The sequence below is a fragment of the Uloborus diversus genome, chromosome 1 (assembly GCF_026930045.1).
Source record: "Uloborus diversus isolate 005 chromosome 1, Udiv.v.3.1, whole genome shotgun sequence".
Lineage (NCBI taxonomy): Eukaryota > Metazoa > Arthropoda > Arachnida > Araneae > Uloboridae > Uloborus > Uloborus diversus.
In genome coordinates this window covers 102,306,518-102,329,954 of record NC_072731.1, presented here as the reverse complement: position 1 = coordinate 102,329,954, position 23,437 = coordinate 102,306,518, and the positions used below count along the sequence as shown (strand labels likewise).

The 23,437-nt window shown below is 34.4% G+C and overlaps 2 protein-coding genes across 2 annotated transcripts in view; both read left to right on the top strand.

Annotated features, from left to right (window-relative positions):
- Positions 1-6,686, top strand: part of LOC129234123 (COMM domain-containing protein 4-like) — a 32,862-nt gene extending 26,176 nt beyond the window's left edge. The window contains exon 6 of the mRNA XM_054868018.1: positions 6,604-6,686. Coding sequence (XP_054723993.1) covers positions 6,604-6,686 — 83 coding nt within the window. The remainder of the gene's footprint in view (positions 1-6,603) is intronic.
- A 2,009-nt stretch (positions 6,687-8,695) lies between these two features.
- LOC129217268 (transmembrane protein 181-like) overlaps positions 8,696-23,437 on the top strand; it is a 40,457-nt gene continuing 25,715 nt past the window's right edge. Inside the window, exons 1-2 of the mRNA XM_054851576.1 lie at positions 8,696-8,940; positions 22,321-22,498. Coding sequence (XP_054707551.1) covers positions 8,792-8,940; positions 22,321-22,498 — 327 coding nt within the window. The 5' untranslated portion in view covers positions 8,696-8,791. The remainder of the gene's footprint in view (positions 8,941-22,320; positions 22,499-23,437) is intronic.

Sequence of the window (23,437 nt, the reverse complement as noted above, 5' to 3'; positions counted from 1 at the left end):
TGAATGATAAATAACCTTAACATTTAGGAATGTTCAGTAAGTTACCGCCCATTAGCCAGGGCTAAGGCAGAAATACATGAAATACACTGCCAGCTCAGTCATTTCCAACGGAGGACTGCAGTTTCGTGCTTATTAGCACTCATCAGCCCGGCATAGGAAAGTGACTGAGCTGGAGATGGAAAAACCTCTTAAGGAAGCCAAGAGTGCCATACAAACTGGTAGCTAATATACTGAGCTGGCGGTGTATTTCATGTATTTCTGCCTTAGACCTGGCTAATGGGCCGGTAACTTACTGAATATACCATGCCTTGCCTTCAATGTTCGAGTCGAACTGAACCATTGTTTCGGTCACTCGTCTGGTCTGAGCTAATTCTATATTAGCTACCAGTTTGTTTGGCACTCTTGGCTTCCTTAAGAGGTTTTTTCCATCTCCAGCGCAGTCACTTTCCTATGCCGGGCTGATGAGTGCTAATAAGCACGAAACTGCAGTCCTCGGCTGGAAATGACTGAGCTGGCGGTGTATTTCATGTATTTCTGCCTTAGCCCTGGCTAATGGGTGGTAACTTACTGAATATACCATGCCTTGCCTTCAATGTTCGAGTCAAATCGAACCATTGTTTCGGTCACTCTTCTGGTCTGAGCTAATTCTATGTTAGCTACCAGTTTGTTTGGCACTCTTGGCTTCCTTAAGGCTCTTCTATACCGTCCATCTTGGATTTCGACGCTAATGCTTTCTCTACGGGAAAATCTGCTACCTGTGCAAAGCATAACACGAGAAATTACTGGAATATTTTCATGCGGTTTGTTTTAAACGATATCTATGACACAGAACTAGATATGCGCTTTTTTATTTTTTCTGTAATTATTTTGAAATTTTTTTAATAGCATTTTAAAACTTTAAACGACTATTTTAACACGTTTGAAAAATGATATGGAAAAACTGAAAAAGGAGCGCAAAAGATTGAACATTTCTCTTTAAAAACATATTTTGAGTTTGTTTCTGAAACAATTTGTTCTATTGATATTCTCCACGGAGTAAAGCCTTGTTTTCGAAAAATTGTGAAAAACTGCGAAAAACACGCCTTTCACCAGACCACACCCACTTCCTCCCACTTTGAGGGACCACTTTCTCTTCTCCCCCAGGGTCTTCAGGGTCTTGGGGTCTTGTCTTCTGCTTCTCCGCTCCTCCGCTTTGCCTCAATGGCAGGCAATAAATTACTGAATCCCTACTAATGACCATTCATTCTTTGTCGTTTTGTGTGTTGGTCTTGTATTTCTGTGACATCGACGAAACTCGTTCTAAAAATAAGTTTTTTTCTTCTTTCGAGTTCTATTCGATAAGTTTTTGAAATTATTTAGGTGATATATTTTTCAATGCTGTTTTAATATAAGTACCCCCCCGTTTAAATGTAGAAGTTATTTTGTTTGAAATATCAGTGAAAATTACCGCATCTTATAATGGGAAAAAAATTCGAAATGCCATTTTTATTTATGTATTTCTTTATTAAATTATTAATTTAAAAAATATATAGCCAAGTACAGTGATTGCGATTTATATCTCGATGTGAAATTTGCAAAAATATAAACGAATTCACTTAAAATACACTAGCCACATTAGGGGAAAAGTGGCGAGTAAATCATGAAATTTCCCACTCCTGAGTGTATGTGCAGTAGAATGAGATTAATCTGGCGATTATACATATTCCCCAGAGATTATTCAAAATGGGGTTGTTTCCTTCAGTCAGAAGTACTATTTTTAGTCATTGAAATTGATAGAATAAGCAAAAAAAAAAAAAAAAAAACATGAAGCGAGAAAAAACTTTAATTCCCAGATGCTTATTTTTTAACATGTCCGATTTTGAAAATAAGACGTGGTCTTTATGACGTCACAAATGATGTACTTAGGCGCATCTGTGTATTGCGTTTTCACGTTATTGTATTCAAGAAGCGAATTAAATATTGCGCTCTACGTTTGCTATCAACCATATCGTTGCCATTACACTTGAGTAAAGATGCGAATTAAATATTACGCTCTACGAATGGCAACAGTGAATGGTATTTCATCATTTGTGATGTCATCGGCAGAAGCGTACATAATAAAAGCGTACCGATTAAAATAAATTTTTAAAATTATTAAACTTAGTCAAATTATTTAAAGAATGGTCAGATTCTATTTGCAACTCCAGAGCTCGAATACGCTACCTTGCGGTGATTAACAATATTAAAGAAAAAGGTAAAACATTCCATGCCACGTGTTTTCTTTGGGTGAATTACAGGCTTCAGACAGTTTGTTGTGTAATGTAATTTCAGAAGAATAGAAATGAAAGCTTCCCACAAACACGATCAAAAATTACTGTCATTCACCGTCAAAGCAGGTTATAAGTTACGGCATCTGTTTGTTCTACCTTTTACATCCACTATTAGACAGTGATTGCAGCGCCCCCTATAGTTTATTGGAGTTGCGAATGTTTTTAAGCATGCTCTTTCAGAAAAAAAAAAAAAAAAAAAAAACTTTTAATTTTGAAATCAACCCCATTGCCACTAAAGTTGGGAAATAGTCTTTGTTATAATAAAGCTGAAGTCTGTCTGGATGTCTGGAGGATGTCTGGTTGTCTGGATCTCTGTGACGTTATGTCCGTCGGACGTTTTGTCCCTCGGATGTTTTGTCCGTTGGACGTTTTGGTCATGGATGTTATGTCCGTGGACGTTATGGATCTGGACGTTATGTCCGGTTCCCGTGACGCGCATAGTGCCTTGACCGTTCGGCCGATTTTCAGGATATTTGGCACAAAGTTAGTTTGTAGCGTGGGGTGTGCACCTCGAAGCAATTTTTCGAAAATTCGATTTTGTTCTTTTTCTACTCCAATTTTAAGAACACATTCCCGAGCAAAATTATCATACGGCGGACGAGTAAATTACCAAGTTATCATAACGTGGAACCGTAATATGGTAAGCCAATAGGCGAAAAATTCACCATACATTTTTTGTAATTATACAGGCGAACCATAAGACCTTTTAATTTTCTACTACAAGCAAAGCCGTGTGGGTATGACTACTATTTAATATTTATCAAATATATTTCTTGACTCGTAGTGGTGAATACAATAAAAGTCCATAGCTTTTCTAAAAATCAGGTCAGTTTGTATAGAAAAAATATTTTGCTTGACAATGTTCCTGAACTAGCAATATTAATTAAAAATAATCGTCTCTTTCTGGAAGGATCAGATATATCACACACAACGATGCCTTTGAAAATGAAGTTTAGTAAAAAAGTTGCTAATAATTCGGAAAGTCACAGCAGAATGAGTCTGAATAGGTTATCTTACAAGAAAATGTTTTTCTTTAGAATATTGGCTTGGTTTGCTTTTTGATATCGAGGCTTTGTGTGTTATGCATTTACTTTCAGATCTTTAATTTTCAAGACTTTGACATTATATAGAATTCTAAATATGTAATTAAATTTGAAGTTCCGTTTTGTTTAGGTAAACATTAAATAGTTAATAATATAAACTTTTTTTTATATAGAATTAAAACTATTATCTAATATACATTTTCCAAGGCAAGAAATGAAAGTAATGTAATGTACAAAAAAAGGCACATTTCAGTTTTTTAATTGAAATATTATTAGAAATTTTAATTGCAACCGAGACATTTTTCTTTTTTTAGACGATTGAGTTTTCTGGTGTTGCTTGAAAATGTTCAGTTTTTGCAATTAAGATCTCATTACTCCACAAATAATCCTAATTTATTGCATTATCCACGAATAGGAAATTATGTGAATAAACTAGTAAATTTGATAAACATTACATAATGTATCATATTTACCAAGTCTATTGAAAATTATGAATAATCGTCGCTAGTTATATATAATCAACAGTTTGTTTCCGTTACACACACACACGGCAGGGAGGTACTTGGGCACCCGAGTAGGAACGTAGGTGGTTTTTGGAACGCCAAAAAAAGAACCAAACCGTTCCAATTTTAATTTTAGGGCTTTACGATGCATCGATGCATCGTAAAGCCCTTATTCCCAGACATCATTTCATTGTTCTTTAACATGAATTTGCAATAATTATTTTTACATTTTAAAGAAATTGTCTGCTTGTATTTTTACATTAATAAAATTTTTTTTAACATCTTTTATGTGTCTCTTTTTTCAACAAATACTTGCCTTTTGCTTTAGGCGGAGAGGGGGAGTGCAGGCCAGTCATTTCGATTTTTTTTTCCAATTGTGGAAAAAGGTGTACACTCTTCAAAATTTTTATAGAGAACCAACTAAAACCACGGCCTTTCGTACGTAAAGAATAAATGTTCAAAAATCAAGGGGGGGGGGATGTCAACCCCCCCCCCCCCCGTAAATGACGGGGGCCTGTGAGTGTGACTATGCGCATCAAAGTGGGAAATTATGGTGGTAAGATTCTGAAGTGAAGATTTGACTAAATCTTATAAGATACAGTCGAACCTCGTTAAAACGAACTTTAATGGATCATTAAAATCGATTATTCCTAACAGAATTCGTCTTATTCGAAAAACAAAAACAATGGGACAGAGAATACAAAAAAGTCCGTTTTAGAAGTAATTCTCTTTAAGCGTGTTCGAATTAACGAGGTTCGTCAGTATTGTCAAAAAAAAAAAAAAAAAAAAGAAAGAAAACTAATCAGCTCAAAAAAGAAAAATTAAAATAAAAAATAAACTCAAAAAATTACGAAATTAACATACTCAAATATGACGAAATTAATTTGACGAAACTAATACTCTCAAAACTACGAAAATGATTGTCGATTTGACGGAACTAGAATGAAGAAATATTTCGTTACATTTGACGAAATTCGCATCTTCAAACCAGAGACGAAAGCAGTTTCCTCAATTTGACGAAATGTTCGCTCGGAGCATATCCCTGGAAGCGATTTCGTCAGAAACGAAGAAAATTTCGTCGAATATGAAAGTCCATTTCTGAGAGTGTGTTAACGTTGTTTCACTTGCTTTTAAACATTATTTACGTTTGGCGGACTAGAAGTATGGATTGATATAATTTGTTTTAATTCCAACTTGATTAACACTACCTTTTATGTATTTGTTTATTTTTAATTTAAAAAATAACTTATTTGTCAAAATTATTGACAGAAACAAATCTTTTCACTAATGCGCAATTAAATTTCGGCTGGAATTTTGTTTTTAAAACTATTATTTGTGTGTGTGTGTGGACATGGAGGTATATACTACTCTTCCACTGACCACTGAGTTCAAAATTCGTCACGTGTGTGTCGGTGGTTCTTCTTAAAACATAATTGGAACTTGGAACTCGATACTCGACCAAAGTGCTACTCGGTACGTCTCTAATGCATGAATTACTGAAAGGTTCTTTTGTTCAATGAAATGATAAAAAAATATTTCCTAACATGTTTCCCTTCGACATACTGGGTTGATAAAATTAGAATTTTTATCATATCCTCCTTGAATGTACGCGAACCTTTTGAACCTTTTTTTTTTTTTTTTTTTTTAATGCCTGGTCTGTGCTCGGCAGTTATAAAATGGCTTTTAACAATTTTCCAGTGCACAGTTCACCGTTTTTGTGTAATGTTAATTTTTGTTCTCATGGTGTCATTATTGTACTTAATGATATTGATCTGAATTATTTTCATTACTGCATTAAAAAATTCAAACCCTGAGCAGTTTTAAATCGAATGAAAGAGGTATAAATACCTTTTCCGTCGGACTGCGATCTATTGTTTCCACTTTATATCATGTAACTTGATTTTATGTTATGTTATTAGGTAGTTTTTATTACTTGCTCCTTTCTTCGGATTGAAATGTTGCGTTGAAAACCCGAGTACAGTCAAATACATCAGTTGATATGAAAAAATAGATTCAAGGAACGGGAATTTATTTCTAACTTGTAGCATTGTGGAACTGATAAAATTTTATTCAGGGCGAATGACTAATGTCTGAGAATAACATCCATATTTATAGTGGAATATGTTTTTGTTTTTGTTAGTGATAGTTCTTGAAATTGCGCCTTTTATCTCAATGACTATTATACATCCCCTTCCCCCTCGCAACGTTAATTTCTGTTCCCGCCCTCCGCCCCTGTTTGTAACTGAAAAGGGAAAAAAAACCTTAGAATGTTCCTATTTATTCTCAAGTATCACTTATTGTGATATGTGCAGTAGTTTCGGAAATTCGATTTTTAAAAATTTTGTTCATCATTTGTGCGCACCATGTTCAATATTGAAATTTAGATGATTAATAAAGCACTTGAATTTATGTTATAACTTTTCTTTTCTCTCTTTTTTTTCTGCCTTCATTTCTCAATTCTATTTTCTACGCATTCTGCAAATTTTATAGTTTGCAGAATAAGTTAATTTCCTGACACATGGTCTTCTTTCTTCTTTTCTTCTGTCACCCTTTGGCGGGAGAACTTGAGTGGAAAACTCAGACAGCTTTCCCTGCTATTCCTTTCGCTGAATACTAAATTCTCGGAAATCGTAAGCAGTCAGCTCTAGAAACACTTTGAAACGAAAACACATGTTTACTGATTTACGGAGGGGAAACAGGCCGGGTGGGAAACATGTTTTGGAACAGGATCCTTCGAATCTTTCGCAGCTTTCTCTGCCCTCGTCCGATCGCAAAGACAGTACCTTCGGGCACAGCTTAGATTTATGGCTGTCCATTCACGTACTCAGTGATTGACGCTGTCCATCATGAAATCTGACCAATTAGCAGTGCAAAAAAAATCGAGTTAGACCCTCCCAGAAACACCCTCTGTGTTGCCACAGATTTCGTGATTTCGCCGTGTCGGATTTTACGGAGAGGTTTAGAAGAGCCTTAAGAGGTTTTTCCATCTCCAGCTCAGTCACTTTCCTATGCCGGGCTGATGAGTGCTAATAAGCACGAAACTGCAGTCCTCGGCTGGAAGTGACTGAGCTGGCGGTGTATTTCATGTATTTAGGAATGTGTTCTGTTATTTAAATATTTTTCTTAATGAGACAGAAATGAATGATGAGCGTTTATACCAATTATCGTGTTAATAATTCACTTACATTTATACTAGTGGTTCCAAAAGTGATTCACATGGACCCACAAAGGTCCATGCTGTATGCCGATGTCCAAGCGGTCCAAGTCGATAAAAAGAAAAAAATTGGGGGTGCATGAGATGAAAATAAGGGTTGATGAGCTTAGACATTCTATAAATGCTATAGTAAGAGAAACACACTTTTTAACTACTAAGGGCGTTCAAAAAGTAAGTTACACTCGAACAATTTAGGTCAAAAAACACTTTATTGAGAAATGTGCTACAATGCAATATGACACAGATATTTTACTACAAAATCTCCCAGTCGCTGCAGACATTCGTCGGACCAAAGCACTAATCGTTTGATGCCCTGACGATAGAAACCCACTCCCTAGTCCTTGAGCCAGCTTAGAACAGCTGTCTGAACACGGTGACTGCTGGTAAATTCTCTTCCACCCAAATGCTCTTTGAGTTTGCTGAACACGTGGAAGTCGCAGGGCGCCAGATCAGGACTGTAGAATGGATGCTTCCAGACCTCCCATTCAAAACTGCAAAGCAAATCCTGTGTTGCACGCTTTGTGAGGTCTTGCATTGTCGTGCAAGAGGACAACAGCTTTGCTTAAATTTCCGCATCGCTTATTTTTCACAGCTTTGCCCACAAAAAACGTATTGTTCCACGGAATTCAATGTTGGAGTACGCTTCCAGTTGCAGTGCCATTTTTTTTATTGTACTGTAAAACCTGTGTAAGTTGACCACTTTCGGTGCACTACTTTAGCGGTCAACTTAAACAGGTGGTCAACTTACAGAGATTGATTTATATTATAAGGGCTAATTCTGTGCCTTAAAAAAGTGGTCAACTTAGACAGGTGGTCAACTTAGTACTACGCAGCAACGATTCAAACTATCGGAATGAAATTGCTGCAGTTGGAAGCTGTGAAACTAAAGTACCGTCTGCGCATGTTTTCTTCTTGTTACAGGATGCTGCCATCTATGGGGAAACAAGTGTAACTTGCTTTTTGAATGCCCTAAATACATAATTACATAATACTTAGGATTTCACGAGTCAGAAAACGAGCTTCTCCAAAATAGGATTTACAAAGTTGTTTTCAAGTCAAGGAAAATAAAGTTTTTTCTCTTTTTTCAGCCAAAAAAAAAAAAAAAATGTTTTGTTTTTATCAATTTGGGCCTAGAACATCTTGAGATAAACTAAACCCTCTGGTTTGATTCTCTTTATTTAGAAATGTTCAAATGTAAGCATTACCCTGCATTACTAATTTGGAGCCAGCCTTAGAAACCTTGCGGTCCGCAGACTGACGAGAACAGAACACCGCCCCTTCATCTGTGAAAATGTAATGTGTCGAACAGGCCCCGCAGTGCGAGTGGGGGGGGGGGGGGGGAGGGGTGTTCTTAAAGGACCCAATGGCTCAAGAAATTGAAAAAAAATCTCTGCCACCGAGACTCTTAACAAAGATTGGCCATGACTGAGCTTCTTGACTCCAATTTTAAAAGTTTTTCAGAGAAATTGGTTGATATAGAACGTGCCTGGTTGGTCACCGGTTAACCAGTTACTCTGTTCGAACATACCTTTGGAAAAAACTTCTGTAGAACTTGAAATGCGCAATAGCGCTTAATAAAAAGTAAAGCACTTTTCGTTGCTTAGCAACAAGAATCGATACGTCAAAATGGTTCTGAAGTCCAGTATTTACTTTATTCTGTTCCGTATGTTCATAAAAAAAATATGATTTTTCTATAGTTTGATCTATTTATAACGCTGTAAAATGCCTTCCGATTTTAGCGGTTTTAATCCCATGTTTCCAGCTAGGACTTGGCGGTTGAAACTGAGATCAATATTTTCTCAGTTCGGTGATATGTTTAGTGAGTTCGGGAAAAACATTGCACCTACTTATTATCATGATCGATGTGAAAGGTACGTGTTGTTATTTATTTATTTTTTTCTCCTATTAAGGGTAATGATTGAATTTTAATTTTTGTGGGAGGGAGGTTTCTGCAAAATACAAAACGTTAGATTGAGCGTTTTGGTTGATGAGAAATCTAAAAATTTTGAAATCTCATGGGTAAATCGTAGGTTGACGTGAAATAAGAATGATAGGTATCACAAAAACAAAATTTGAGGTCACCTTTCTGAAAAATATTGAAAATCTGATTTTATCAAACTTTTAAGGCAGCCCCTGTTTTCCCAAGTGATTTTATAAATGTCCATGGAATATTGTTTCGAAAAAATATATTTATAAAGATTAGGTCTGCCGCGGCAAGATCAAATTACTTATCTGGGTGCAGGTCCTGCTCTACCGGTTTCAAGTTGCTTGCCCACAAATTAGGCAAAGGAAAAAATATCATAAATTTTAGTTGAATTTTGAAATTTTGCTTAGAAAACTTCAATCAAAAACCAAGGGAACTATTAAACAAAATATACAATGCATGTGTAGAGCCGGCCTTAAGCGGATTAGAGCAAAAGAGCCCAATGGAGCCCCGTGCCAGCAGGGGCCCCGCTCTAAAAGAAAAAAATTTTCCCTCACAAAATTAAATAAGAAAGTAAAAAGTTCAAATGAATTTAACTGATAATAATCATAATATACTTAACTGATATTTAAGCTGGGAGTATGGAGCTACTTTCCAGAAGAAAAAAATAAAACATAGCCAGTTGAACATTTTTAAATCCATATATAAGGCCATACCTGCTGTACCCTATAACTTTTAGTCAAGAGAAAGGAACTAGGTAGTGGGGAACCAAAGTACAAATTTTTAATGATTATCAGCAATTAAGACTGGCCCCTATCCCAGGATCTTACTATCACATTGACAATGCAGAAACTTACCCCTGAGACTCCAAAATTTCAGGAATCTCCAAAGCTATCTTTTTAATTTATTTCATTTATATATTTACTTTTATTATTTTTTTACTTTCTTTATTTGTGTTGATAAAAAATCTTAAAACTTAGCAGCAATGACAATTTCTTTCATACATGATTAACACTAATGTAAGTGCAATTCTGAAAAATAAGCACACAAAAGATACTTCAAATACTGCATGCTATTATTAGCGTAAAAAATCTCCATAACAATTCTATAAAACAAATTGCCATTAATCTTCTAAAGTTTCAACATACAGCATGGAAATAGGTTTTTAAATCTTCAAGCCCAAAAAATTTCTTGGGGCAGCCACCAAACTCTGACATATCTCCTGGGTCATTCTCAGAAAAATCAGGAATTTGTGTTTCTGGTTTTTACTATAAAGAATAATAGTTTAGAAAATAATTCAAGTGACTAAAAACACTTTAATACAACTGATGGAATATATTGAAGTTGCTAAATGAGAAAAAAATATTTTATTTATTGTTTAAATTTAGTCCACAGAATGTGATTTATCACATCCGTGGACTGTAACCGCTTCACTTTTTTTGTTTCATTATTTTATATTTTATGCACCAAACAAGAAATTAGCTACTTAAGCTATATTTTTGATCAAGTACACATTTAGTACACACTTCTCAAAAATTTAAAGTTAAAATTTAATTTTCATATTTATTTAATTGCAAGTTTAATGCCTGTAACCAGAGAAATAGTCACATCTGTGGACAGAAAAGAAAGTGCCAATAAATTCTCCCAGGTGGCAGTACCAAACTGTATTGGTTGAAGGATCAACTCTCAAGAAGCCATTTTGTTCAGTGGAACAGAAACAGAAGCTTGCTTTGAGATTTCTGTGACTTTATTTAAAGTTTTTGTCCTTGATTTACAGAGAGTAAAGATCAGCTCATCACATCTGTGGCTCATACAGATTTAAAATAACCAGGTGAGATAATACAATAATTCAATGAATTGATAATATTAAGTGTAAAATATTTGTTTTTCAACTTTGAATTCAAAACTTCAAAAGCACATGTTCTTAAATGTGGGAAATGGTTGTTTTTATCACATCCGTGGACATCACATCTGTGGACACAGTTTGTCCATGGATGTGACACTATGTCAATTGATGTGATTCAAATACAAAGTTAGTTGAAATTTAAGCATTGCTATAATATATATGCCAGACATAATGTCTTTGAAAGAAAAAAAAACTGGCAGCAAATGATATGGATATGTTTTATTTATTTCTCATGTAGGTTTTTTTTTTTTTTTTTTTTAATATTTTGCTGCTTGTTTATGTTAAGAAATTATTTTATTTCTTCATTATATCTATCTTTCTAAAAAAACTTTCAGGCAGTATCTTCAGTTGTGTAGGAAATTAAAAATTTTTAAACCATTTTTGAAAATGTTTTCGAATTTATTTATATATTTGAAGGTTTATACCTGAAGGCATTGTCTTCATACCTTCATATACTCTTCATGCATAATCTTCATATAGGCGAACCCTATTTGTAGACCCTACTGCTTTATTTAAATTATGCCTTTTTTTCAATTCTGCATTATGGCTATCAAAACACAAACTGTTTTCAGGATAAAATCTTAAAAATGTTTTTTCTTTTAATTTCCAGAGTCAAAATGGAGGAAGCTCAAACAAAAAAGAAAAAAAAAGAAAAACCTAAAATTAAATCTGAGAAAGAAATACAGAGAAGAAGAGAGGTGAAAAAACTAAGTATGAGGCGTGCAAGAGAGAAATTGAAAGCTGATCCTGAGAAATATGAGGAGGTTAAAAGGAAAGATAAGGAAAGAAAGAAGTCATCAAGAAAAAAAATTTGTGAAATGAGTGATCGTGAGAAGAGAAAGATACGGAAAGGCTGGCGTGAGCGTGCTAAAAAACACAGAGAAAAGATAAAAGAAATAGAACAGGCACTGTTAATTGTCGGGACACCTCCTCAAAGCCCTCAACATCACGATGTGCCTGAAAACACCCCATCTCATTCCAGAGTTGCTAGTGGCTATAAAAAAAGGAAGCGAAACAGAGAATTAATGAAAATAGAACTAGATAAACTTAAAGAACAGAATATGAAGTTGAAGAGACAAAGGGACAAGTACAAACAAAAGTACTTCAGAGCAGTATCAAAGAAAGATGATACTCCAAAGAAAGATGTAAAAAAAATGCTGAGTGGTAAAAAAGTTCCTGAGATAATTCGTCAAAACCTTGAGTTTGGAGCAGTGCTGAAAAAACAAATTAATGAAAACTTCAAGAAAGAGGTGGTTTTGAGTAAGAAAAGAACCTTAGTAAGTATGATAACAGGTAAAATCATTAAGAAGTACAGATTTATGAAAAAGATTTCTCTTTTGACTTCTAAAAACCTGTTGAAACCAAAAGTTGGCTTACAAAAAAGGAAATTACATCAGAAAGTAAAACTTCAAAATTTAACTATCAGTTTTCTTGAAAATGATGATAATAGCCGGCTATGTCCGGGCAAAAAAGACACAATAACAAAGAGGAAACAGAAAGAACAAAATAGACTATTATCTGACTCTCTGAAGAACTTACACCAAAAATTCACCGACACATTTCCAGAACACAAAGATTTTAGCTACCCACAATTTTGTCGAGGACGTCCATTTTGGATTGTTTCACCAAATTGTCATAAGCAAAATACATGCAATTGTAATTTGTGTGACAATTTTGGGTTGGTTGTGAAAAAAATGAAGTTATTAGGAATGATTGAAGAAAGATCGCCTAATGAAATACTTCAACGAATAACCTGTGAAAAAAAACTCGATTTCAAATGCTTAGAGAAAACTTGTATGGAATGCAGCAACAATGATCCAATTCAGATAGTTAATGAATTTGCAGAAGAAAAAATTAAGTATGAGCAATGGATAACAAAACGGGTAATAATTGAGACTGAAAATGGAAGTAAGATGAAACAAAATACATGCAAAGAGGAAATCAGCTGCACTAAGCATGAATTGGTTTCAAAGTTTATAATACTAATTGCAGAGTACATGATTGGCAGCATGTCGCCAATATCAAGCATCAGTATCAAGTGACAAGTGAAATAAAGAAATCCTTAGCTGAAGATGAAGTTCTTGTGCACATGGATTTCTCCGAAAATTACCACTGTAAATACAGCGAAGAGGTTCAAAGTGTGCATTTCGGAGGATCCAGAAAACAGGTGACATTGCACACCGTCATGTTATACTACAAAATTGAAAGCAAAGAATCTCAACACAAGTCTATCTGTACTATATCTGATAGCAAACGTCATGATCCAGTTGCTATATGTGCCCACCTGAAGCCTGTTTTTAAAGAAGTAAAGAAAGTTGTTCCCAATTTACGGAAAGTGCACTTTCTGAGTGATGGTCCTAGTACACAGTATAGGAATAAGAAGATGTTCTACTTGGCCGCAAATTTAATTGCAAAAGACCTGAAAGTTGAAAGCCTCCGTTGGCATTACTCCGAGAAAGGCCACGGAAAGGGGCACCTGATGGAATTGGTGGGTATATAAAAAGGTTAGCTGATACTATTGTGAGTCATGGAAAAGACATTCAAAATAGTGATGCTCTTATATCAGCATTGAAAGAAAGACGCAGCACCATAGATATTCACAGAATTGATTCTGAAGATATCGACGAGCTAGATAAACAACTCCCTAATAACATACAAACTTTCCGAGGTACTCTAAAAGTACATGAAATTACATGGAGCAAAAACAACAAAGCAATTATTCAACAAGACGGCTTTCCTGTATACAATGCACAGCTGAACAAATCTGCAGTCATTATGGAATTGGAAACATCAAGATTGAGGATCCAACACTTGCAATTCGGACGCCATTAAAAGTGAGTGATGTATATTCCTCTGATGAAGAAAACAGCATGGAACAATTTGGGACTATCACACATAACAGCTACATTGTTGTTCGATTTGCATCAGAGAAGCATCATATTGAACATTATGTTGGCATGGTGGAAAGAGTTGAGGAAGACTTGACGGTAAATTTTATGCGAAAATCAACTGGAGCTGGAAAATTTGTTTTTCCAGAAAAAACGAATGTGGAAACAGTTGATAAAAATGCTGTGGTTAAAGTTTTAAAGCAGCCGGAAATAAATAATCGTACACAGTACATCTTTAAAGAAAACTTGGAAAAATTTAAAAACATGCATTAACTTTATACTATTTTTTCTGAAAGAACTTATCATCCATTATGATTTGTATTCTATTGAAATTTTTGTCTGTTGCTTTACTTTATGTGAATACTGTTGTTTACTTTGATTTTAATTTTCAACTGTGTAATAGTAGTAAGATAATACATTTATTTCATTCATTATATAAATTTCTTTTATTATCTATATTATGCCTTTATTGCAGTCTATTATGACTTATCTATGTAATAAATTGTCACATCTGTATAGCAAGTGTCACGTCTGTGGACCTGGTTTTCACGTCTGTGGACTCGGTTGTCACATCCGTAAACACAACTTTTTTTTAAATTTAAAAAACTTAAAATATTTGCTTGCTTGATCTGAACCACTATAATAGCATTATTACTTTAGGATAGATCTAACTAAATCTTAAGTATTTAACATATTAGGAGAAATTTTATTTTTTTAAAAATCAGCAGTAAAATTCCTGCTTTTTCTGAGAATGACCCTCCTAACGTGACTGAAGATGCATTTTTAAAATTCAATTTAAAAGAATTCAGGAGGAGGCTACTCAAATGAGTATCCTTACCTCAACTTTATCACAAAAAAAAAAAAAAAAAAAATCTGACTAAAGTTACATCATACAGTTTCAATTTTAAATGATTTTCAAGGAAGGGAAATTCATAAATTTTACAACCCTCCTCCCCTTTTTCCCTCTAATTGTCTCCAAAGCAGGGGCGTGCACAGAAATTTTAGGGCCGTCACAAATGACTGTTCCGTGCCCCCCTTCCATATTGTTTATCCCTATATTTCACCCCTAGTTTAAAAAATATTGGGCCCACTTCAGGCCCGGGCCAACAGGTGTCCCATCTCTCGCCCCCCTCCCCCCACATGCATGCCCCTGCTCCAAAGCAGCCTAAAATAGTGTTTTTAAGATTTAAATTTCAAAATATTTTCTGGTAAAGGTATCTGAAACCTTTTTCTTAACTAATGACCCCTTTCGTTAGAATCAGCATAATAGAATAATAGTAAAATTTCCGTTTCAGAAAATACTACTACGAGAGAACCCTAGAACCCTTCCTTCTCATGGATAGCATAAAATTGATTTCAGTTTCGCAAAAAATTAAGGGAAGAATCTCTTCCATTTTCCTCCATCATTTCCAAACAGCCTAAAATTGACTTTTTAACACTTCTATATCGAAAATTTTTCGAAGAGTCACTGAATCCCCTAACGTCACTAATGATAGTCTAAAATTGCACCTTAAAACCCTCGATTTAGAAGTTTTCCGCAGGAGATCACCAAATTCCTTTCATCTCCATTTTCATCAACATCACCTTGGGACTAAAATTTCGGAAAAAAGTTCTGAGAGGAGCCCTAAATTCTCTATCATTACCCAAATTAATCTAAACTTATCTTAAATTTTAAAAATAACTCGGTAGGCCGGGGACCTCCGCCTTACTCCTTTCCCTTCATTTTACACAGAATTGTCCAAATTTGTGGTTTTAGAAGTCAGCTTTGAAGACTTCCAGGGACTGTGGGTGGTTTATCTGACCTCTAGCGCCCCTCTACCCCCTCCCCAACCCTTGTCTCCATACCAAAACTGCCTTTTTTAAACTTCAATTTTGAAAAATTTCCCAAGAAGAGATCCCCCATTTCCTGCAATTCCGTTCCACTTTTGACATTTCAAAGATGGCTTATTTTTTGCATGCAATCTAAAATTCCTTTTTTAGAACTGATAATTTTGGTGCATTTTCCTTTTCCGTCTAAGCTGTAAATTGCGTAGGCGGCTCATACGAGGGGGGAGGGAGGCAACTGCCCGCTCACTTCCAATGGTTAAGAGAATTGCTCCCTCACTTCTCATTTTCTCAAAAAATTGCACAATAATGATCAATACAAAAATGATTTTTTATGGGTGCATTGATTTATTCCACGAAAATAAAATTCCAACTAAAATGGACTTTTCTTGTGTTATTTCATGATAATCGAACTTTGAATTGGAAGAAGAAAGTCTATAGTGGACATTAGGGTGTCCCAAGATATAATGGCGAAAAAAAAATTTGTGAAATCGAATACGCATACCCTCCAAATTTTTTCCATTTCACCTCAGAAACATGAGAAAAAAGTTCCATTGCAATTAAATAACGGGAACCCGTGCCGACTTGAGGTCAAAGTTGGACCTAAAATCCTGTAAGGCGACTACAGTGGAAAAATTGCTAACTGCATAATTCATTACTACACGCGACATCAATTTATTTAAAGCAGATATTTACAACAATATTAGACTAAAAGAAACATTACTGTACATATTTTTAATTCAATGTTTGCTTTTTGCAGTCAGAATAGAACGTCCTCTGCTCTTGAACACAACGTAACAGATTGTTTTTGTTCCTAATCAACTGTTAGCAAACCATGAAAGTTCTGCATCATTTTTACCGCTCTTTCAGCTGCATCGTTTACTGCACTAAGCTTTGAGACAGTCTGTTTCACATAAAGGAATGAAATATTATTGACCATATCATAAAAACTGGATGAATTTTTTGTAGAGCAGCTTTTGAGATAATTGGGTTCACATTTTCGTACACTTTTATCAAAAAGCACAAATCTTTTTTGGGTGCTTTGACTGTCAAAATGCATTGAAGCCGTGGTTTCACGTATATTGTCACTACAAAAAAGCAGACATCAAACAATGCTTCATTTTCCTTCGTTATCTAATTTTAGTTGTGAACTAAATATAATAGTTTTAGGGAGTAAATCGCTCGAGCCATCCATCGAGCTTTGTGCATGACTCCCGGTGGTCTTATTTTAAATTCATTTTCTGTATCTCCACCTAAAAATATGATAGGCAGTTCTGTCAACTGTTGATAGTCATCCCTGAGCGTAATATTAGTAAGTTCAGCACGGTAAAAGTCAAGTAAATTTTCCAAGTTAGGGTACAGTTCGGAACAACTCCGCAGCTCCTCCATAGCACTGTATTTAAGTGAGATAGATCAGTTCATATATGTGATGGCGGCAAGCAAAGGAAAGCATTTCTCTATCAAAAACCACTTAAAGGACCTGTTCTGGAAGCTGTAATATCACAACTTAACTTTGTCTTCGAGATTCCAATCTAAAACTGCCTTTCAAACAGCCTTTGTTTGTTCTTTTCCTGTGGAATTATCCAGTTTAGACTCAGCAATGAGTTGTTCCGTCACATCCATATAAAATAACTATAGATAAGCGATCTTCTTTTGATTTTTGAGCACTCAAAGCAGGCAACAGTCCCATCTTCCTCTATTTTGATTAACCGAAGTGCATCAGCATGTGCAATATTGAATAAATTGTTTAAATTACTTGAAAATTCTTGTTGGCGCTGCCTGAATACTTCTTGCAGTTTCTCTGCATTTTTTTGTAAGTATCTCTAGATTTGATACAGGTTTTTAAGTTTATTCACGCAATTTAGCAACGATTTGGTGGGAACGCGTGCCTTTTCCCAAAAGATGATGCATTCCCGAATAACGATATTTGCACTTTCACTGATGGTTAAATTTACTTCTCGAATGTTATAAAACAAAACCGACAGAACTTGTCCGTTAGAGGGAAGTTTTAAGCCCGTAGTTTGTTGTTTTACGACTCCTATTAAAAATATCCCTTTTTTTCAAACTTTGCAATTCCACTGCCATGTTTCATTCCCTATGGAAGGACTATACTGCGCTCGCTGACCGGAATGTATTCGTACTGACATGTTTGACGGTTTGCAAATTACTACGGATAAGCCCCCCTTCCCCCCAACATATGTTTTTCTGTTTTCATTTGTTTTCTGTGCACTATTTACAGCTGTTTTGAGCTTTGCAAAGTATCGCGTCGCCAGCATTCGCTTGCTTATATGAATACACGTGCTATTTACACGTTTAGGCCTTTAGGCGCAAGTCGGCACGGGTTACCGTGCTTCAAATTGCATGAAACTTTTTTTCCAACGGTTTTGATATAAAAGGAAAAAAATAAGAGGGTATGCGTTTTAAAAAAACGACTTTCATTTTTTTGGGACACCCTAGTGGACATCCGTCTTGGTTTTGGAGGTCATATTCCACACTTTTTGGAATTAATTTAATCATTCATGTTAAAATCCCACAATATCGTCCAATTTTACAAAAAAAAAAAAAAAAAAAAAGAAGAAATCAGCAGCCGGGGTGCCGTTCCCTAACCCCCACACTTCTTTTCACCCCCCTTTTCTCGTGCACCAACCGCATGTGATTGAGCATAAATATTCTTAGAGCTATTTTTCTTACGTTTTTAAAATTTACACTTTTTTTGTGGTCATTCATTCATTCATTTCTTTAATAATAATAATAATAAATAAATAAATAAAAAAGGATGCAAAAATCAAATGTGATGTAGAAATTTGAAGGAAGACGGACAATAGCAACAGTTTTGAATCCTTGCCCAAATCAGAAAAATCGGTCGGCACTTCTCGAATTTGTATCACCGTTCTGTAAAAGGCCCCGCCAGGTCTCTAAAATCCGGCCCCGCATCTACTAAGGCCCGCTCTGTGCATGTGCTTATATTATGCAGTTTACACTTAAGTTTAATAAATATGTAAACAATGCATAAATTTAGTTCCATTCCATATTTGGTGTTATTTTTTTTTTCTTGTAGAATTTCTGACAATAATTTTGAGGATCGAGGAGAAACCTTTTTATTATTTTTTTAGGGAAATTTCTGAGAATTTTGTTTGCCGAATCGAAGTTTCTTTTGCCGAGTTTACAATTTTATTGCATTTGGTGCAGTGGCAAATGCTTAGCCTGGGCTCTGGGATGGGCTCAGGCTCCAAGAGCCCGTAATATGTTGGTAACACTGCGCACAATATTGCAGCTGGCAATGCACTTGTTTCCAGATTTAGTAGGTACCCACTTAAATTCTTAGACGAATATTGAAAGTGAGAATTTCACATTTGTATTAATTTTAATTTAAGCAATGTGAATGATTTGATTACTACTATATGTTTGAAGCAAATTTTTCTATAGCGTTGAAAAATTATAAAATGACCTTATTAATTTTCTGAGAGCAGTTAAAGGAAAAATTGAGAAAACTTATTGACTATGCTCCTTTAGGTAAGAAAGAACTTAAAATATTTGGATTATGTAGGAGAGATAAATTAAGCTCTTTTCTATAAAAGCAGACCATTGACAATGTAGTTTTAATTGTTTAGTATGTAAATACGGGGAAAAAAAACAGAAGCTTGCAGAGAGAGAGAGAAAACATTGATACAAATTGTGAGAATTTTTCTTTTTTTTTGTTCATGCTAATGTAGTAAATGTTTGTAATATAATCAAATACTGCTGTGTATTTTACTTTCTTTCTTCTTTTTAAAATTAATTTGTAAATATTATTTCTGTCACTATTTCATGTTTCTACATTTATTTCTCTCCTTAAATCAGTAGAAAGTTAAAAAATAAAAAATGCTCTCTGAATCTATGTACTCCAACACTTCCCAGTATGTTATATTTTAATATATAAAATTCAATGTCCTGAGATAACATATATATATATATATATATATATATATATATATATATATATATATATATATATATATATATATATCAACGCACAGCCGAAACCGCTGAAGCTTCAGACTTGAAATTTGGCAGGCATGTCCTCATGATTACGAAAGTAACCACTAAGAAAGGATTTTTTGAAATCTCAATTAGTTCGGGAGAAATTAATTAAAACCTCTTAATTTCTGCAAAATTAAAACCTGTCATTGAAATTCAAATCCCTTATTTTTGAAGGCTTTCCTCCATTCAAATCATTATTCAGTACTTCATCTCAACTTTTGGTCGATAGCGAACTATAATTGTTTTTGTTTCTCACGTGATTCTCGAGGCTTTTCTCAAGTCAAATCATAATGTTTCTGTCTTTTATTTTCATTTTTTCAAAACTAGAAACGAAGTTTTTAAGAACATTATCACAGGCAGACTATCCTTTTGCAGTTAGAAGAGTGCAGTTTCCGGTTAAAGTTTGCTTTGCAATAACCATTAATAAGTCACAAGGACAGACATTAAAAGTAGCAGGGATCGATTTAAGAGAAGACTTTTTTTTCACACGGCCAGTGTTATGCAGCTTGCTCCAAAGTCAGTTCATCAAGCAGCTTAATAATTTTAGCACCAGGAAAAAAAAACTAAAAATGTTGTATACAGAGAAGTTCTTGCTTAAACATAGGTATAACAATAAAATGTGGATGGTCTGTATTTGCAAAGATAATCAATACTTTAAAAGGATCGTTAATAACAGTTAAAGATCGGTTAAGGACAAGGGCATATATATATAAGGAGTCCAGGGACCCCGTGATCCTCCCAAAATTAGGAAAAATTATAGGTAACTAGAGGACCCGACAGATGTTGTTCTGTTCAAACTTTGTAAATTGAAAAGTAAAAAAAAATCAATAAACTATCAAGTGTTTGAACCGTTTTGTTGAAAAAAATAAGTAAAAAGAAAATTTTTTAAGCTGCTTGGTGTCAGAATGCGTATATTTATTACAACTTGATTTATCTAATGCCCACTGAGCAGTCGTTTTATTAATTATTTTTTCTTCCGTGCTTGATGGTTTGTTCTTTCAGTCATACTCCAAGATAAAAAGCGCCCTCAGATATTAAGTGTAAAAAACTAACTACCCATCTAGAACAAACGTGAAATCCCGCTGCAATATCTCCGGAATAAAACAATCGAAAGGATATCGTTTTAAAAAATGATAAAGGTAAAATCAGTTCTCTGAATAAGCGAAAATCACTCATCCCTACCTCCCCCCTCCCAATGTAAAATAAACACATTCTTCAACTAAAATGACTAAAAACTCTTCAAAAATGAAAAAGAATTCTTTGCAAGTTGAAATATTTCTCCAAATAAACAAAAAATACAACAAATTACATTAACAGTAGCTTTAAAATGTAAACAAATGCTCACGCAACTCTATTGTTTATAGCCAAAATCGCCAAGCCATCTAATTACTGTAATGCAGTCGATCAGTGAGCGAAGCCAACTCCAACTGATTAGAGGTTCGATCTTTTGAACGAAAACTTTTAAACTTCATATATTGCCTAATGTGTTCTTTCCATCAAAGATAAAGATCTTCCACTGCACTGATCGTTTGTGCACAGAACTACCTGTTGTAATTTATCTGGACGAAAATAAAATGCGTTTCGTCTTTAAATTCCATCATCTTTTCCTTTAATAATGTACTAATTAGTTTGATAATCCTTAAGCATTCTTGACATTGGGGCCAAAACGCAGATGGATTTGAGCCGAGAAATAAATGTTGCTAAGTATGGACGGTACATTCTGATCATGTTAGGAAAATCTAAAGCACCAATCCGGTCACATGGTTCAACTATGACGACAGAACACACGTTTTGCGTGAACCTTCCAGTACTTTACTTTAAAATATATCACGGGACCTAAAATCGTTGCTTTTAAGAAATGGAAGGCTTCATTCTCTCTATATGTTTTATCGATCCTCAATTGACATATCACAGTAGGAAATTTCATTACAAAAAGCAGAACTGGCTTTCTTATTGTCCTTTGGCAACAGGTTAAATATTTATTTCAGTTTTCGCTCAACAATAGGTTAAAATAAATATTAATCATTTGGGAGGTATAACCGTCCAATGTTTAAATTAATTAATTAATCAACAAAAACGTTTCCGATTCGATCCATCGCGCTTCGAAACCATGCTTGCACACAAAAAATTTGATCAAAATTGGTCCAGCCGTTTGAAAGCCTTATGGTGACAAACATCCGCACAGAAGATTTTTATATATTAAGGTAAGTAATTATTATTACTGTGGATTTTCGAAACTAGTTGCACCAAGCACTGTTAACCCCAGCTAATTCCATTACCCGAGCAATGCTACGGGAATGCTAGTATATATATATATAAAAAGACGTATTCTTCTCATTAACTCTGGAATCGTATTATCTGAGGGCTTGCTATAAGTGTGTTTTACTTTGCAATAAGTTTGATACTGGTACATACATATTTTCTTTTCATATTTTAGTAAAAAGTACAAATGTTACAAATTATTAGACAATTATACAAATGTATGTTTACAAATTATTAATATATTAGTTGCTCATTTTTAGATGATTAACAAATCATATTGTTCTACCATATCAGATGTTTCTATTTGCTTGCCTATACCATTCAATTTTATCTTTTTAAATAAATTTAAGAGTTTTCTCCAAAATAAATCAATGAGTGTTTTCATGCACATAGTTTCTTTCTGAATTGTTTTCTATCTTATTTAAAGGTCTGTGCAGATGAGGCTGTATACTATGCACAAACGTGAGTTTGTTCTGATATTATCAGCCTTTTTTGCAAGCTTTGGACTCTTCGTTTTTATCGGATTGGCTGGTCCACCTATTACTAAAACTGTCACCATTAATGCTACTAACCTTAAACCCAAACTTAATAATTCCCAATTAGCTGTAAGTATACTGGTGTTTTTCTTCATGATCATGTTATTCCATGACATGTGAAGGTCATATTCTGAATATCATCCTGTTTTCTGTATTTTTATTTAATGAAAATAGCTTTGAAGCATGTGCTTGTTAACTTTTTTGTGCAGTATCGTGTCAAGGCTGCGTGCAGGGGGGAGGGTAGTGTAGGTGCATTTGTTCTGGGACTGGAGTTTCAGAGGTTCCTTAAGTTTTAAGAATAAATTTAAAAAAAAAAAAAAAATGGTGGGCCCCCAAAAATTTTTTGTGATTAGCCCCAATTTCTGTGCACAGCCTTGTATGTTATAGTGTTTTTATTGATAACTTCCCTAGAAATTATTACAGATTTATGTGCTTGCATTACATTAACTCTTTTGCTTTATTTCTTTGAATCCCTTTTAAAATCATGTCCATCTTTTGCTAATCAATTTGAGCCTTCTTTTCTCTTTTACTGAGTAACTACTTTTTTTAGGAGTATATACTGCACTTTTAACAGTAGATTTAAGATAAAATTTACTAACAAGATGTGTATAGTACTAAAAGTACTAGTCATAAATAGATGGTTTGAGTTGCAACCATTATTGAAACTTTTTTGGAGTACTTCATGCAATTCTGTTATGAATCCAATTTTTGTTATGAAAAACTTGAATAATTTGTTAGTGGATGCCGAATCAGTAATTCTTAAAGGTATGCTAATGCTTTAATTAATGTAGCATAAAATGTATTATTAATGCTTGTTTGTCTGCATCATCCATCAAGATATTTCTTTTACTCGAAAGTATTGAACATTTCTCTTTCTAATTGAGTTGCAGGATGTGCGAACAAAAAAAAAAAAAAAATCTCCAATTTTAGAAGCAGAAGAAAGGCAAAATTTTTCTTAAATCACTTTTCCCTTATGCATCTGTTGTAGTTCATGGTGCATATAGTGCT